Genomic DNA, 17,100 nt, shown 5'->3' with positions numbered 1-17,100 from the left:
TGGTTTTCATGCTCTGTCTGTCCCGCCTCATTGCTATAATTTAAAAAATATCAAATCAAAAAATAATATTAATGTAATATTATTAATGACATTTAATCAATACAATATTGTGAAAATATTAATTCAAAATAATTTAAAAAGTGTTTCTTGTAATCTAGTTAGCAATTATCATTTTAGTGAGGTTTCTGCTTTAGCCAAAATTCATCACATTTTGACACCTATGAATTTAGACAAACGTCGAATAATGAACAAAATTTTCTATATTGTGTTACGTCTTTGTATTGATAGTGTCATGAAGATACAGATGGAAATCTGTGGATTTCTCATCAGTTCCTCCTCAATCCTCATTATATCAACATGAAAATAACAATAACCACTTGGTCAAAATATTCTCAAAAAAAGAAAAACATTCTACAACTATAAGATCAACAGACCATCCTACCTGCGCGACCTGAGAAGGTTCAATGTTCCCCTCATGCGGACATCCCAGGGTGCAGGAAACATATCTGAAATACATTTATATGTTGTGAAAACCCCTTCTTTTTAAACTAATTACGTTTGACTTTCAGTCAGTATATGTTGTATATAATACAGTTTTAGACAAAGTATTTTATTATGTTGTATTATTTAGATTAAAATCTAAATTATCTACCAAATAATTTTAGCTGTCTACACGGAATCCAATGAGTTCAGCAGTATATATATATATATATTCTGAATATTTATCAGACATTATGCAAATAATTTCTAACTATATATTGGGAGATTAATCGATCAATTAATAAAAACGTGATTTTCCCAAAGCGGAAGTTGGTATGTTTGGTGACAATAACGTTTTGATAGATGTATAGATAGATGTATAGATAGATGTATAGATGTATGGATGTATAGATAGATAGATAGATAGATAGATAGATAGATAGATAGATAGATAGATAGATAGATAGATAGATAGATAGATAGATAGATAGATAGATTGACTGATTGATTGATTGTTTGATCATAGAGAATGCCTCATAAGGACATTTATGAAAATGGACGGACGACACAATCACCCATGTGGTGCACACCACCCTATCCCACCTTGACAGCAGGGGGGTGGGGGGTGACTATGCGAGAATGCTGTTCATTGACTATAGTTCAGCTTTCAATACCAAAGTGACCCCTAGGACTGTCCACCACCTGGTGCAACTGGGTCCTTGACTTCCTGATCGGCAGACACCAGATGGTGAAGGTGGGCTGCCACACCTCAACCCCTCGAAACCTCAACACAGCAGCCCCCTAGGGGCCCACCAAATGATCGCGTGACCAACAATATCTCCAACACCATCATAAAGTTTGCTGATGAAACAGTTGTGGTGGGCCTGATCTCCAACACAGATGAGACAAGGTGAGCACCTGACACTGTGGTGCCAGGCCAACAGCCTGGCACCACAGCCTGGCACAGCCTGGCACAATGTATATAGTTTCTGCTGTGGTTGATTGTTGGTACTGTATATCTCGCACATCTGTACAGTATTCCCTGGTATTCCTTGATATTCATTTTCTCAGTTCTCAAACATTGCACAGCACATTGGACTATGTACATAAACATACACATATACATAGTTTATGTGTTTGATTGTTGGTAAATTTTAAATGCTGTATTTACATGTAGTTTTATTGTATCTTACTCCCATTTAAAAAAAATGGAATTCCTATTTTTATTTCTATTTATCCCTATTTGTAATACTCTGCCCTGCAAAATCTCTGGAGTTTGCCTCAAAACATTTCACTACATGCTGTACACCGTGCAATATGTATGTGACAAATAAATGTTTTGGAATTCTGAATTTGAATTGTCTGTACAGCAATGCAGCCATCTTTACCACAGCAAATTTCTCATCTATTAAAATAGGGTATATACTGATTCAGATTCAGATTCTGAATCCTGCAGCAGGAGCTCTTACCCGCGCACGGGGATGTTTTGCTCCTTGGCGGCACTGATGATCTCCTGGAAGCGCCCCATGCTGTCAGTGATGGAGCAGTTGATGTTCCTCCTGCTGAAGGTCTCAGAGGCGGAGCCGAACACCGCCACCTCGGTAGCACCCGCCGCAACCTTGGAAAATAATAACAAAATATGAACCTCTGTCTCTCCCACTGTTTATACGTGGATATATATATATATATATATATATATATATAGCATGTATAAAAATATATATGTTGTGCATGAATCCAGATCCCTTACGTACCGCTTCCAGGAAGCCGTGCATGTTGGGGGTCAGTACCGGGTACTGGACACTGGCGGACCTCTGGATTCCTCGAACAACTTCAGCGTGGTCGGCCATCTTGAAGAAAAGGAGGAAAAACAGTGACCACAGTGGCCCTCTAGTAGTTAATGCGGTGAACTGCTAATTAGCTTTTTAATCTTAACTTTGACTCTTCAGTTCCTGTAGTTCAGTTGCAGTTCTTCTTAAACATTCTCAAAAGGTGTTTAGAAAATTTACACATACATCAATTTGTTTTTATAGATATACTTCAGCTTCAATGTTGTAACTGAAGTGTTTAAAGTAGTCTGGATTTTGCCGCTAGCATTTGTGTAACCAAAGTGTAAATATGTTATAAATAATTTGTGAAGTTCGCCAAAATATGTTCTATAGTACTTTGATTTTTGGACCTAGCACTTTTATTTTTATAAGTTTTAAACTTGCGGGGTAACACGGTGAAAGGGTAAAGGCACTGAGACTTCCGGTTCCAGTCCCCTGTATCCATGTGGACCAGAGGGCTGATTTTGATTTGGAGCGAAGCTGGAGTCCGTGTGCTAAAGTTTTGTTGTGTTTTTTATATTGCCCGGCACTGGTGCAATAAAAGGCTGTTGCCAGACCCGAGTCTTGCGTTCTGCCTTCCATACAAAATCAGAGGGTTACAAATGGTGCCGTGAACCTTTCTTCTGATCAGTGGACAGCCGATCTCCAGGGAAGCAGCAACGCCAGCATCGCCAACAGCCAGTGTGGTACAATACCCATACAGTAATGACGTCACCCATGGGTTCATTTGTTACATTTGAGGCCAGAATCGTTGGTCACTGAAATTGGTTTTGTTGTCCATAGTTTTATATTTTGAGGTACCCATTTTGAATGTAATTTTTTTTTTCTCTAGCATTGTAATTGTATAAATCCAGTTCCACTGTTTGTTGCATAGTGATAACAGGGTTATTCCAATTTTTTTCAAGTATATTTATGTATTTTAAACTACTATTTGAGAAATGACGGAGCTATTTGAGGACAGTTTGCGCCAGAGGGTGGCTGTGCCTAAGGGTTCAGTACATTTTTCTTCACCTACCTCAGACTGTCTCAATAGATATTGACGATGTTCATAACGAGCAGGGTGACAACCACAACCACAACCCGATTATGCTTCGAATAACCTCCACTCCGAGGGCCCCAGGTGGCGCAGTCAGACAGCCAAGTGTATCGGTGGAACGGGCAGGCAGACATGTAGGTGATAATGTCACAACGAGACTGCTCTCTCAGGATGAGAACGTGAGATCTCGACTAAATTCCAGTGGGTTTGATTTCAACATCCATGGTTCTACTTTAGATTTATGATTTATGTGAATGTTATACTTAAATCTGATGCCAGGGAACCACCAGTGTATAGGGGGGATGGATCAGATAGATGGCGACCTCTGCATCTGCACAGATTTCATTGGTTGAATGCCAGAACTGTGAAGGACGTCTACCCTCTCCCCCACCAGGCTGACTGCATGGTTGCCATAGTTGGTAATGCATTCTTTAGCACCATGGATTTAACTTCGGGATTCTACAACGTCCCTGTTCACAAGTACGACAAAAGGTAAACTGCATTCACAACATCAGTCGTGAATGCACAAATACAACAGGCTACCACAGGGCCTCTGCAACTGGCCAGTGAGCTTAATGAGAATGATAATGAACATCTTCGACAACCAAAACTTCCTGACTCTCCTTTGCTATCTGGATGGTGTCATGGTCACAGCCCCAACTGAGGAGATAGCTTTGAAGAGGCTGTAGATGGTCTTTGGGAGATTGAGAACTCACAACCTCAAGCTCTCTCCAAAGAAGTGTCACTTACTGCAATGGTCTGTGCGCTTCCTCGGTCACGTAAACGATGGAAAGGGAGTGCCCACAGACCCAGCGAAAGTTGACTTCATCATTGGTGTCCGAAAAGAAGACTTGATGTGCCCTGATGGTGTCACTCTGTCACCCAAGAAGATTCAGTCCTTCCTTGGACTCGTCATGTGGTACCAGAGATTGGTAGCAGAGAACTGCTCGTCAATCGCAAGACCATTGTTTGAGCTCACGTCAGGGTGCAAGGGGAAGAGGAAACACAAGAAGGGGAACCCTCCTACTAGGAAGCTCACCCCTACAGACTGGACTGTGGCATGTGACAAAGCTTTGACAGAGCTGAAAGAAGTGCGAAGTGCTGAAGATTACGCTGGCACTGAATCATTCAATCACTGAATAAGGCTCAGAGCAGGTACCCGGCACATCGTCTGGAGTTCATGGTCCTTAAATGGGCAGAATGCGACATGTTCAGCCATTGGTTGAAGGGGTACCGTTTCACCGCAAGACAACAACCCTCTTACACACATACTAACAAAACCCAGGTTGGATGCGTGTGAGCAGCGGTGGGTGGCGAAACTCAGCTCACAGCTTATGAGTTCGATATCAAATACATCCCAGGCCCAAAGAACACAGTCGCCGATGCATTAAGTAGGGAACCCTCTTCGGGCCACAGGGTTAGTCACCGCCTGACTAGAGAGCCCTACTCATTGCTGTTGGGGCAGTGGGAGAAGCTAGCAAGTTGTGCTATTCAGGATATGTTCCGTACCAGCGCAAGCCAGGACACTCAGTCAGTGAGTAGGAGAGAGCTCAGCAGCTCCTCTGACAGCTTTCGTAGTGAGATGAGTGAGCTGCCTTCCACTGAGGTAGCCCCTATGCTGCAGAGCCCTGTAGAGTCGGAGACAGGTGCGAGAATAAGGACTCTCTCTATGGTGAACCATGTTCAGCAACTGGCAGATGTAGGGCAAGATGCACTTAATTAGTGAAGTTCGCCAAAATATGTTCTATAGTACTTTTATTTTTGGACCTGGCACTTTTATTTCTGTAAGTTTTAAACTTCCGGGGTAACACGGTGAAAGCATAAAGTCACTGAGACTTCCGGTTTCGGTCCTCTGTATCCATGTGGACCAGAGGCTGATTTTGATTTCCTGGCATGTCAGGGTTCGCCTGGGTCCTACCAGCATCAGCCACTAGATGCCGCCAGTACTGCCTTTTCAAGGTTGCTCTGCTTCACCTATTTCTGTTCCTGATTACCCTGCCTCATTAGATGATATGTTTCACCTGTGTCTCGTTTGGTCGTCCCTATTTAGACCCTGTCGTTTGTGTCCTCGGGCGCTCAGTCTTGAGTTTGTCTAACCTCATGACAACGCTCTTGTTCCAAGCTCCCGAGACTTCTTATTTGTTTTTGCCCAGTTTTTGCCCAGTTTTTGTACTTGTTTTGAGTAAACCTCTATTTTTGCCACCTCGCCTCTGCCTTGTTCTCTGCACCTGGGTTCACTCAGCATACCTCCTAACAGCAAGACTGAGCCACAACATGGACCCAGCAGAGAGCCAGCCTCCAGAGGTGGAGAGCCTGCGGGTGGCCTTGACGAACCAAGGGGCTGCGATTGGCCGACACGAGCGGGTTCTCCAACAAGTCCTGGACAACCTGCAGTCGCTCGCCCAGGCCGTCCAGCAGAGCCAGGCACAGGCTCCACCTATGGCCCCTGCGCCAGCGCTGCCTCCCATGGACCCGCGTCCTCCAGAGCACCGCGAACCACGACTGCCGGCGCCAGAGAGGTATGACGGTAACCCAGGGGGCTGTCGTGGCTTTCTGACACAATGCTCCCTGGCTTTCGAGCTCCAGCCGTCACAGTTCCCCACCCAGCGCTCACAGGTGGCATACGTGGTCACGCTACTCACCGGCAAAGCACTCTCCTGGGCCACAGCCATCTGGAATCGGCAAACCCCGGCCTGCTCCAGCTACCAGGCTTTTGCCGGGGAGATGCGCCGAGTGTTCGACCACTCAGTCAGTGGGAGGGAGGCGTCGACACCGCTACTCCGGCTCCACCAGGGGGGACAGAGCGTGGCGGACTACGCCATCGCATTCCGCACCCTCGCCGTGGCGTCTGGATGGAACAGCGAGGCACTCATCGCGGCCTTCAATGAGGGGGTCAAGGACGAGCTGGCATCCCGGGAGGCGCAGGAGGACCTGGACACGCTCATCGATGCAGCGATTCGGGTGGACAACCGCCTCCGGGAGAGACAAGGGGAACGCGTTTTCCCCGCTTCACCAATACCAGCGCGCAGAGCGGCTCTGGGGACGAGGCCTCCCGAGCATCTCCTGGCTATCCCGAGTGCGCCTCCAGCATCAAGGGAGGAGCCGATGCAAGTAGGCAGCACACGGCTCTCTCAGTCCGAACGTGACCGGCGGATGAGAGAGCGCTGCTGCTTGTACTGTGGGATCCCGGGGCATTTCCGTTCTTCCTGCCCTGAGCTCTCGGGAAAAGCCAACTCTCGTCCAGGGTAGGGAGAACTGCGACGAGGCCAACCTTCTCTCCCGAGCTCGAGGCGACCAGGGTCCTGCTGGCTGCCTCCCTCGCCTGGGGAGATCAACATCACTCCCTCCAAGCTATGGTGGATTCCGGCGCTGCAGGAAGCTTCCTGGATGTAGGGCTAGCAAAAGCCCTAAAGCTCCCTCTGGCACCTCTAGAGCATCCTCTCACGGTGACAGCCCTGGATGGAAGACCACTGGGTTCCGGTAGCGTGTGCCATCTCACCGCCCCACTTTGGCTGTCACTGGAGGGAAAACATTCAGAGGTAATCCAGCTCCACCTCATCCACTCTCCTGAGTTTCCACTGGTCCTGGGCTACCCATGGCTAGCCCGTCACAACCCACATCTGGACTGGGCCTCCGGGCGTCTCACCGAATGGGGCCCTGCCTGCCACACCACCTGTCTTCGTTCTAGTCCGTCTTCTCACCCTCTCGAGTCTCCAGTCCGTGTCCAAGCTCGGGCCCCTTCCCAAGCCCCTGCCCACTCCGGAGTTCCTGTCCGTGTCCTGGCTCCAGTCCGTATTCAAGGTCCCATCCATCCAGAGTTTTCACGAGTGCCCCACGAGTATGCCGATCTGAGGGAGGTCTTCAGCAAGAGACGGGCCACCACGCTTCCTCCCCATCGGTCCTATGACTGCGCCATCGACCTTCTGCCTGGCACCTGCCCTCCTCGAGGACGTCTCTTCTCTCTCTCTGCCCCTGAGACTACAGCCATGGAGGAGTACATCCGGGGGGTGCTCACCTCAGGGTTCATCCGCCCTTCTACCTCCCTGGCGGGCGCAGGGTTTTTCTTCGTGGGTAAGAAGGATGGCGGCCTGCGTCCCTGCATTGATTACCGTGGTCTGAACAAGATCACGGTCAAGAATCGCTACCCCCTTCCTCTCATGTCCACATCTTTCGAGCAACTGCAGGGCGCCACCGTCTTCACCAAACTCGATCTTCGAAACGCATACAATCTCGTCCGTGTCCGCGAGGGGGATGAGTGGAAGACCGCCTTCAACACACCTACCGGCCATTATGAATACCTGGTCATGCCTTTTGGATTGGCCAATGCTCCCGCTGTCTTCCAGGCCTTTGTAAACGACGTCCTCCGTGAGTTTCTCAACCGCTCTGTGTTCGTCTACATCGATGACATCCTCATCTTCTCCAGGACCCTTCCCGAACACATACAGCATGTGAGACAGGTCCTTCACCGCCTGCTCGCCAATGGCCTCTATGTGAAGCTGGAGAAGAGTGAGTTCCACGCCACCACCATTCAGTTCCTGGGGTTCGTCATCACCGAGGGTCACGTCCAGATGGATCCTGCCAAAACCGAGGCCGTCCGGGACTGGCCACCACCCACCTGGGTCAAACAGGTGCAGCGCTTCCTCGGGTTTGCCAATTTTTACAGGCGATTCATTCGGGGTTTTAGCACGGTGGCAGCTCCCCTCACCGCCCTCACTAGGACATCCACAGCCCGCTTCGCCTGGACTGCGGAGGCTGAGGGGACGTTCAGGGCTCTCAAGATGCGGTTCACCGCTGCCCCTGTCCTGGCCACACCAGAGCCTACCCTACCCTTCGTGGTGGAGGTGGATGCTTCCGATGTGGGAGTGGGGGCCGTTTTGTCCCAAAGGACTCACGACAGGAAGCTCCATCCATGTGCTTTCTTCTCCCGTCGCCTCACCCCAGCGGAACGGAACTATGACATAGGGAACCGGGAGCTACTGGCAGTCAAACTGGCGTTGGAGGAGTGGCGGCACTGGCTGGAGGGGGCCCAACACCCATTTGTCGTCTGGACCGACCACAAGAACCTGACATACATTCAGGAGGCCAAACGCCTCAACTCCCGTCAAGCCCGATGGGCCTTGTTCTTCAATCGGTTCAACTTCATCCTGTCGTATCGTCCCGGGTCCAAGAACCTCAAGCCCGACGCTCTCTCCAGACAGTTTGACCCTCCTGAGCTGGTTGAACTCCCCGAGCCCATTCTCCAGAGCTCCTGCATCTCGGCTCCGGTCCGCTGGGGAATCAAGACGCAGGTCCGGCAGGCCCAAAGGAGGGAGGCAGATCCCGGCAACGGGCCCCCGGGTCACCTGTTTGTCCCGAAGGCTGTTCGATCACAATTCCTGCAATGGGGGCATTCATCCCGCCTCAATGGCCACCCGGGGATCTCCAGGACCCTCGAGTTCCTCCGCAGGTGTTTCTGGTGGCCTACCATGGAGCAGGACGTCCGGTCCTTCGTCGCTGCCTGCACCATCTGCACCCAGAACAAGAACCCCCGGTCACGTCCCATGGGGCTGCTGCATCCCCTTCCCATCCCCAGTCGGCCCTGGTCACACCTCTCAGTGGACTTCATCACCGGCCTTCCACCGTCTCGGGGCCACACTGTCATCTTTGTCGTTGTAGACCGGTTCTCCAAGGCTTGCCGTTTTATTCCTCTGCCCAAGCTCCCCTCAGCTCTGGAGACTGCTTAGCTCATGGTGCAGCACGTTTTCAGGGTGTTCGGCCTGCCCCTGGACGTGGTGTCAGACCGCGGTCCGCAGTTTGCATCCCGGTTCTGGAAAGCATTCCACCAGCTCCTCGGCGCCTCCGTCAGCCTGTCCTCCGGTTTCCACCCGCAATCCAATGGCCAGACGGAGCGGGTCAACCAGGCCCTGGAGACAACACTGAGGTGCCTCGTGTCCTCCAACCCTGCCTCCTGGAGCGACCATCTAGTGTGGGCGGAATACGCTCACAACACTCTGCGCTGCTCTTCCACTGGTATGTCCCCGTTTGAGTGCCAGTTCGGGTACATACCTCCTCTGTTTCAGGAGCAGGAGGCGGAGGTGGGAGTGCCGTCTGCCCAGCGGTTCGTCCAGCGGTGCCGACGGACCTGGCAGAGGGCTCGTCAGGCCCTGCTGAGGACATCCCGGCAGCAGCAGATCCAGGCCAACCGACGGCGCAGACCAGCGCCTATGCTCCGTCCGGGCAAGAGGGTCTGGCTGTCCACCAGGGACCTTCCATTACGGGTGGAATTACTCTTTCATTTATTAGCGAACTGTTATCTATCTGCTAAAATAGTCAAATAGACAGCCATGTTTAGATAGAGCAGGATATAGGTAGATAGATAGATGGATGGGTGGGTGGATATCAGGTACACACACACACACAGAATTGTCTCGTTAAAGAGAGACTAGGAACAGGAAGTCGTGCCACTTTCTGCCATCCAGACCATCGCTTAAGCCTTTGACAGAAAGTTTTATCTCTTTTGTTGTATTTTTTGTGGAGAATGTATTGTATTTTTGGCTACAGTAGGAAGTGGTGCAACTTCCTAGTCTCTTGAGTTTGCGTCAATGAGCCGATTTGTGTAAATGCAAAACAGTGAATAAAACCCTGAAAATACTGATAAAACACACAGTTAATGTTAAAGAAAAATAAATGATGGAAATCGAGATTTTAATAATAAGGCCTGGGTTGAAAAACAGCAAAACTATCCTTTAAGTGTTTTTTACTCTGAGTAAGACAGTGTAGTGTAAAAAAATCAAAATTTTCTTCATTCATTCCGGTGCGGTAGTGAGTAGGTTTCTGAAAGAGCAAGTTTTCCTCTGTAGTTTTGAGCGTGGGGCAGAAATCAATAAATCCCTCATCGCTCTGTGTCCGTGGGGGGAGAGGAGCTGTTATTACCTGAGGAACCCACTTTGAAGAGACAAAGCTGGTGGCCTCGATCACCTGCAGCCCCGTCCCCGACAGCAGCTCGATCAGACGGACCTTCACCGCTGTTGGAAGTATTTCCTGAAACAGAATCCACATCCAACTCCAAAGCAAAAACCTTTCATGGAGGCCATTTTGTGCGCAGCAGAGCATCTTTCTGAACCTATTCCACCTGATTTACCGCTCTCACCTGCTGAACCTCAGCTGTCAAAAAAACCCCCACATTTCTCATGAATAACAATCTGCTCTTTGTTCCTTGACAGTCTGGGTGTCGTTTTGCTACAGTGGATGCTGAACAGCGATAGAGCAAATTATAAAGTGGAGAGTTTCTGTACCAAACAGATGTAGAACAGTGTATTTTAACGCCTAGTGCGACGTGAAAATGCTTCAAATTCCACTTTAAATACACAGATAATGGAAACCAGCTCTTGTGTTGAAAGATCAAAATGACAAGGCTGCACTAATTAATATAATTCATAATTTTCAGCATAACAGCAACTATGTGTTAATCGGAACAAGTTTCACTCCGAAAGTGGGAACTATTAGTAGTGATGAAAGGTTTGACACTGTTTTTAAGATACGGTCCTTGACAAGTCACTCAGTCAAAAGAGCCGTTTGATTTTTCTTGAACTCTTGGTTTGTTTATTTCATTAGGTGCAACGGTGTTCGAGGAAGGACTTCCTGAACGATGAATGAGAGGAAGAAGAATCGGTTTAGCTATGAGTTGTGATTCTCACAAGAATCATTTAATTCTGTCAAAATTATTTGAGCAAATCGGTCACATTAAATATGAATTAAGCCAAATGCCTTGACCTAATTTTGCCATCGACTTTAACTTAGTTCAGTTAATATTTTCAGTTAGTGAGTCAAGGAACTAATCGTTGTTGGGTCTTGCATCACTGACTATTAGTAGACATTACTAATGAGCACAGTTCTATCTGTTTGTGAGGTTTTTAGTGGTTAATAGGATAGTGGTTTAGTGCCATGACAAAAAGAATCTTGTCAAACACTGCTCCAGGGAACTCATGTTGTGTTTTATTCTGGGGTTAAGGTCACTGCCTGTTCACTTGATCCCACCAATATCAGAGAGAAATTGCGAAATATCTGCTGCCAGCGATCATGAAAAAAAACAAAAAAAAACAAAACTGCCATGGTTAAGAAAATCATAGAAATATCACAGTTTACGGTATAGGGACCAGTTATAGAGTTAAGTTTCCTGTCAACACAGAGAAATATAATAATGTCCATGTCCATGTCATGACCCAACAGATGAGCGATTCAGCGAGTACCTTCTCGTTTTGGAGTCCGTCTCGGGGTCCGACCTCCACAATTTTAACAAACTCTGGATATGCTTGTGCTGCAACACTCTGCAAAGACATCAAAGTAAATATCTTTTAAGAGGGAGTATTAGAGAATTATGCATAGAACTCAATATGGACTGGATTCCTTATCGTCTCAGACGATCTGAAGCTAAACCTCATTTATTTGTTGTAACGTGAAAAACATGAAGGACTGTATTGCCCAAATCCAGAACCCAGAGAAGAAATTACCTGGAACTGAGATGCTCTTCAGATAATATATATACTGTATATATATATATATATATATATATACTGTATAACAGTCTATTTCAGACAGTCTATATATATATATATAAATCTCAATCTGTTTATTCAGCCAAGTACATTTTCATACACAAGGAAAAGGAAGATGCAACCAGTGCTATACCCGGGCCCAGTAGCCACTAGGAACCCACCCGATCGGCGCACCAGCAATGAGGTGGCCACTGTACGTCCTCAATTTTTTTAAATTCTATTTTACATGTAGGCTATTTATTTTACTGCTAGTGTGCATAGAGCGGCAAAATGGCTCGAGCCGAGCTGGGTGCATATGTGCGCGGGGAGGGGAGGGGAGGGTCCAAAAAACAATTTGCATAATATTTGCTTCTATTTGCTGGAAAAACAATTAGCATTAAAAAAGCTTAACATTCTGGAAAAATTATAAAAAAAAAAAAGAATTGCTATTATAAAAAAATTGAAATAGCCAAATATACAAAAAAAAACAAATACAAAAATCTTTAAAAAAAAATGTACAAGAAAAGAAAAGTCAACAAAGAACAGAAAGTCTACAAAAAGAAAAAGGAGAAAGGAATATACAAAAATATACAGAATATATATTTTAACATGTTGATCTGTCTTCCTGTCTCCCTGCCTGTCTGTCTGCCTGTCTATCTGTAGATGTACATGCATAGACGACATGTCTCTGTCCTCCCAAATATGTTGGTCATGAATCCTCCCCGTCGTCACAGTCACGTGCTACGGAGCGCGTGCAGAAAAATAAACAAGACGGCAGCCCACCTTCTCCTCCTGCAGCCACTGCCGGAGCCAGGGGTAATCCTGCAGGAGCTGCTCAGTGCTCAGGCAGTGCTTCACCGCCGCGGGGACGTTACCCATCTGGCCTGCCGCCTCTTAGCCCCCGATGTCCCAGACTGGGATCTGCCAGCTGGACCATGCTAATGCTGATGCTAGAGGATGGAGGAAGATGGAGGATGGAGGGCTCCAGGAAATACAATGACATTTGAGGTCGGAGGCAGACGGCAGAGCATGATTCAGCAGTTACCATGGCAACAAGAAATGGAGGGAGAGAGGGAGGGGGAGAGAGAGAGAGAGAGAGGCAGACTGAACATTATTGTTGCGTTTATTTGACCAAGTACATTTTCCAAAATTTTCCATTTGACCGAAACTCATAAAATAGACTTCAATCGGTTTATAGCGTAAATAACAGTCTGAAAAACAAAAAACAAATATACAAAAATAACACCCAAAAAATAGGCATATATATATATATATATATATATATATATATATATATATATATATATATATGCGCCAAACAACAAAAATCTCAATCAGAGTCAGAATGAGTTTATTCCACCTGGTACATTTACATATTTGGGGAATTTGTCATGGTGAGGATTGGTACGTTTCTCGACAGATAATTAGCATCAACCAAAAAAGCTATCAGCTGTCAGCCGAACAAACTAACAGTTGTTTAGCTGAACAAACCAACAAACCAACAGCAGAACAAGCAAACAGCTGACAGCTCAACAAACAAACAGCTTATAAGACAAACAAACAAACAAACAAACAAACAAACAAACGCCTTATAAGCCAAACAAATGAACAGCCAGTCAGCTGAGTGGTTTCCACTGCTGCCATGTCCACCTGGTTAAGCAGAGGAAGAAAGTGTTGTTCTGAGGCCAGATGTCAACAATAGAGTGACATGTGATCTGAATTTTCATTGGGATCAGGCAGAAAAAATAGCTTTTTGAAACCTTCAAGGTTGAAGCACTTAGCAGCCGTTAAATATCTAACCTACCGCATCGCAGGTTGTTTCAAATCACATGAATCTAGAGAGGAACTAGGACTGTGTCCAGAGCTGATCACACATGTTTCACTTATGATTCTCAAATATTCTCACATATGACAACATGTTCCACAGTTCACAGCTCCTCCTCGCATTCTCCACTGAAGGCTTTAAACGCCTGGAAAGCCTTAACTTCCATTACAGCAATGAAGTGGAACAAAACCAAGTCTTCTTAATGTCTTGCAGATTGAAGATAGTTCCCAAATGGGCGAAGATCCACAGATCACAGCTTCACTCAACACAATGTGACAATGACTTCAGTTGAGAGGAGAAACAGGACACATGAAATAATGAAGAATATACAAACACACATGCCGAGTGTAGCTAAACTGAAGGAGGCGCTGTGAGGAAGGAAAATGGGCGAATTGTGCTCTTTGAAACAGGAAAGACCGTGATGTCATTATAACGATAGAAGAATCCTATAGAAATGGACCACACCACTGTTACATACTGTTTATGGCTTACCACTGGATAGACAGACTGTATCAGTTTATGACGTTTACTTGTAACAACGGCGCCGGATTATACCATGTAGTGGTCGGGGGGGAAGTTAAGAGATTGAATGAGGAAGTGTCCCCGTTATGCACTGTGCCTTATTTAGGGCCACTATTGTCTGGGGGTATGTGAAATTAATCAGTGATTGACCTTCCCAAACAGTTATGTATGTTGAAAAGAGACTGCAGTCCCAGTACCAAAAATAAATGCATGCTGTTGTTCTGTAACAACAGAATAATATTATCACAATGTCTAATATGTAAGGGATATTGTTCATAGAATATCAGTTAGGCTACATAATAACCCACAATGTGTAAGGGTCGTTACATTTTCCGGAACGCATTTCTCGAATGTTGCCTGAACATAATCCCACTCACACAACCATTAATTATATTAAAAATAAGAAAAATAGAGAAGTGATAACTAATATACAATCACATGGTTTGATAGCTTGGGCTTCCACTGGTTTAATTTTTGAATGACAATTATTTTGGCGATTGAGTGCATGCAGGCGCACAGGAAGACATCTTGAGTGAGGGATGATAAAAGTAATGATGAAATACACACGTCCATGTATTAGAGAGCCATTGTCGAGTTCCCAACCCTTGATTTACATATTAGAAAATAATGACACTACACTACACTACTAATCTTTGGTGCGAAGGCTTAGAGACAGAAAATTGCAGCTCATCTCAGTTCTCAGTCTCTGGAGATAAAGAATGAAGCCAGAAATCTGGGTGTAATAATTTAGCGATCTAAATTTTAAGAGCCGTATCAATCACTTCACAAAATCAGCCGTCTACCATCTAAAAATAAACATTCAAAAATTCTTTGTGAGGCTTCCTGTCAAAAGCAGAGCATCCTGGTGGATCTCTTGGCAGTAAAGGATTTTATGTGTTAACTCTCATGTTTTAACCAAGGTTTAGGAAAAACCTGGAATATGACGACGATCATGTTTTGGCTAGAATTACTAATAAAGTTGGTGAAAGATACGTGAAATAGAATCTAGCCCTCTCTATTAAGACTGTAGCAAAACTCTACATTAAATAGATTGAGGGGGAAGAGAGCAAAATTAACAAGAATCTGTTTGAGAGAAATTCCCAGTGCAATTAGCAGACTCTATTTATTAAAAATGATCCATGCATTCATCACGAGTAGATAGGACTTCTGTAATAACCTATTCACTGGCCTCCCGAAATCAGCTGTGCAGTTAATCTAAAATGCGGCTGCACGCGTTCTCACTGGGACTAAAAAGTTTGAACACATCACACCTGTTCTTAGATCTCTACATTGGCTCACTGATAAAACTAAGATTGATTTTAAGATTCTGCTACTTGTATATAAAGCTCTAAATGGCCTTGTACCTCAGTTATAAAAGAAATGCTAATTATACACGAACCAGCAAGAACTCTGAGGTCCACAGGCAGTGGTCTAACTATCCCTTGTACCAATTTTAAAGCAGTGGAGGCTGCCTTCTGTATCTATTCCCTATTATCTATGCTTTGTGTGTAAACGGAATCTGTGAGAGTATGAAGGTTTGTTGTATGGTCTAAACCACGGACCATCATCTGACCCACGACTCGGCCAGTCAACAGGGCCCATAGGAACTAAGATGAGCAGAGCCATTTTGAAAATCTGTATTAGTGTTGACTCTCTGGGACGTGGTAAGACTTTGGTAGTTGTAGAATGTTTGCTTCCTCCTCGTGTGCACTGTAATTTTGTGTTGCAGCATTATTGCTGAAATTAATGACCTAACCCATAAAGATGACGGAAATATTATTCTATTGTGAGGGAAACAGAGCGACACGGAAAAATGGATGAGAAAAGGACTGTTAAAAGTCACGGACGGAGATCAGAGGAAGTGAGCTGCTAGAGGGTTGGCGTGTACTGAGAAAAGATTCTGGAAGAGATTCCAACTGCATGCGTTTTGCTTATGACATGTCAATGTGTGTGTGACTAACCCCGCCCAAGATCCACAGCTTAGCCACCACACAGCAAGATTATAATTAAAACACTAAGTTCCACCCACTCCAAGCTACACATATTTAGCATAGAAAATTGCACTGAATATTTACTAAAGCCCACATATTACCAAGACAAACTCACAACTGACTGAACCGGACTGAACCCAACGGAACCAACTGAACCACGAGAACCGTATCGCCCGCTCACCAACATCCCCTGAAAAGGTTAAAGCCGCCCGACAGCCGCCCGAGCACAAACCCTGCCATCAGTTCCAACCTGGAAAGGTCGAAGGCCGCGCCTCCTGAGTTCACGCCTTCCACTGCAAGAAAGTTCCTACTCCCCTTTAGGTACCCTGGTCACCCTGCAACTGCGATGGAACCACGTCGACCATACCTCCGCTGGAGGCACACCTTCTGCCATCCAGGCTTTTGTGGCCTAAGAGCCTCCTTATGGTTTTTACTCACAATTGCTATATTTGTTAGTCGTCCCCATAATTATTTGTTTCTGATGTTTTATTGTGTGTTTCATTTTCAGTACTTTTTTGCTTTTCATTTTCTGCATTTATTGTGTTAAGTCAGCCGCGACAAGCTTCAACTGGTACACCTATTTGGGTCACGTGCTCTCTGCTCAGTGGAAAAGCTTGTCCTCAAAACGTGTTTGCATTATCCAAGCAATTGATCTCCCACACACAAAACGGCAACTCATGTCTTTTCTCGGCACTACTTAATATTGCCGCCAAAGGATTCCTGATTATGCATCACGTGAGTGTCCCCTGTCCACGGTTGTCCATGCCTCCGGTCTTAGTCCGACTAATGTGGTGACATGATTTTCCGAGGCTCGGGCGGCCTTCACTGATCTGAAACATTCCTTTACCGTCGCACCCCCACTCTGATTCCCTGACTATAGACTCGCATTTACTCAGTTTGTGGA

At 46.0% G+C, this 17,100-nt stretch overlaps 1 protein-coding gene across 1 annotated transcript in view; it reads right to left on the bottom strand.

Moving 5' to 3' along the window:
- Positions 1-12,737, bottom strand: part of hmgcll1 (3-hydroxymethyl-3-methylglutaryl-CoA lyase like 1) — a gene marked incomplete at both ends in the record, with an annotated part of 31,217 nt that extends 18,480 nt beyond the window's left edge. The window contains 6 exons of the mRNA XM_080016920.1: positions 443-506; positions 1,950-2,098; positions 2,235-2,330; positions 10,258-10,365; positions 11,574-11,651; positions 12,642-12,737. Of these exons, the coding sequence (XP_079873046.1) occupies positions 443-506; positions 1,950-2,098; positions 2,235-2,330; positions 10,258-10,365; positions 11,574-11,651; positions 12,642-12,737 (591 nt within the window). The remainder of the gene's footprint in view (positions 1-442; positions 507-1,949; positions 2,099-2,234; positions 2,331-10,257; positions 10,366-11,573; positions 11,652-12,641) is intronic.
- Between the last annotated feature and the right edge of the window lie 4,363 nt (positions 12,738-17,100).

The sequence above is a fragment of the Zeus faber genome (genome assembly GCF_960531495.2).
Source record: "Zeus faber genome assembly, chromosome: 16".
NCBI lineage: Eukaryota > Metazoa > Chordata > Actinopteri > Zeiformes > Zeidae > Zeus > Zeus faber.
This window is presented reverse-complemented; position numbering and strand designations above follow the sequence as displayed.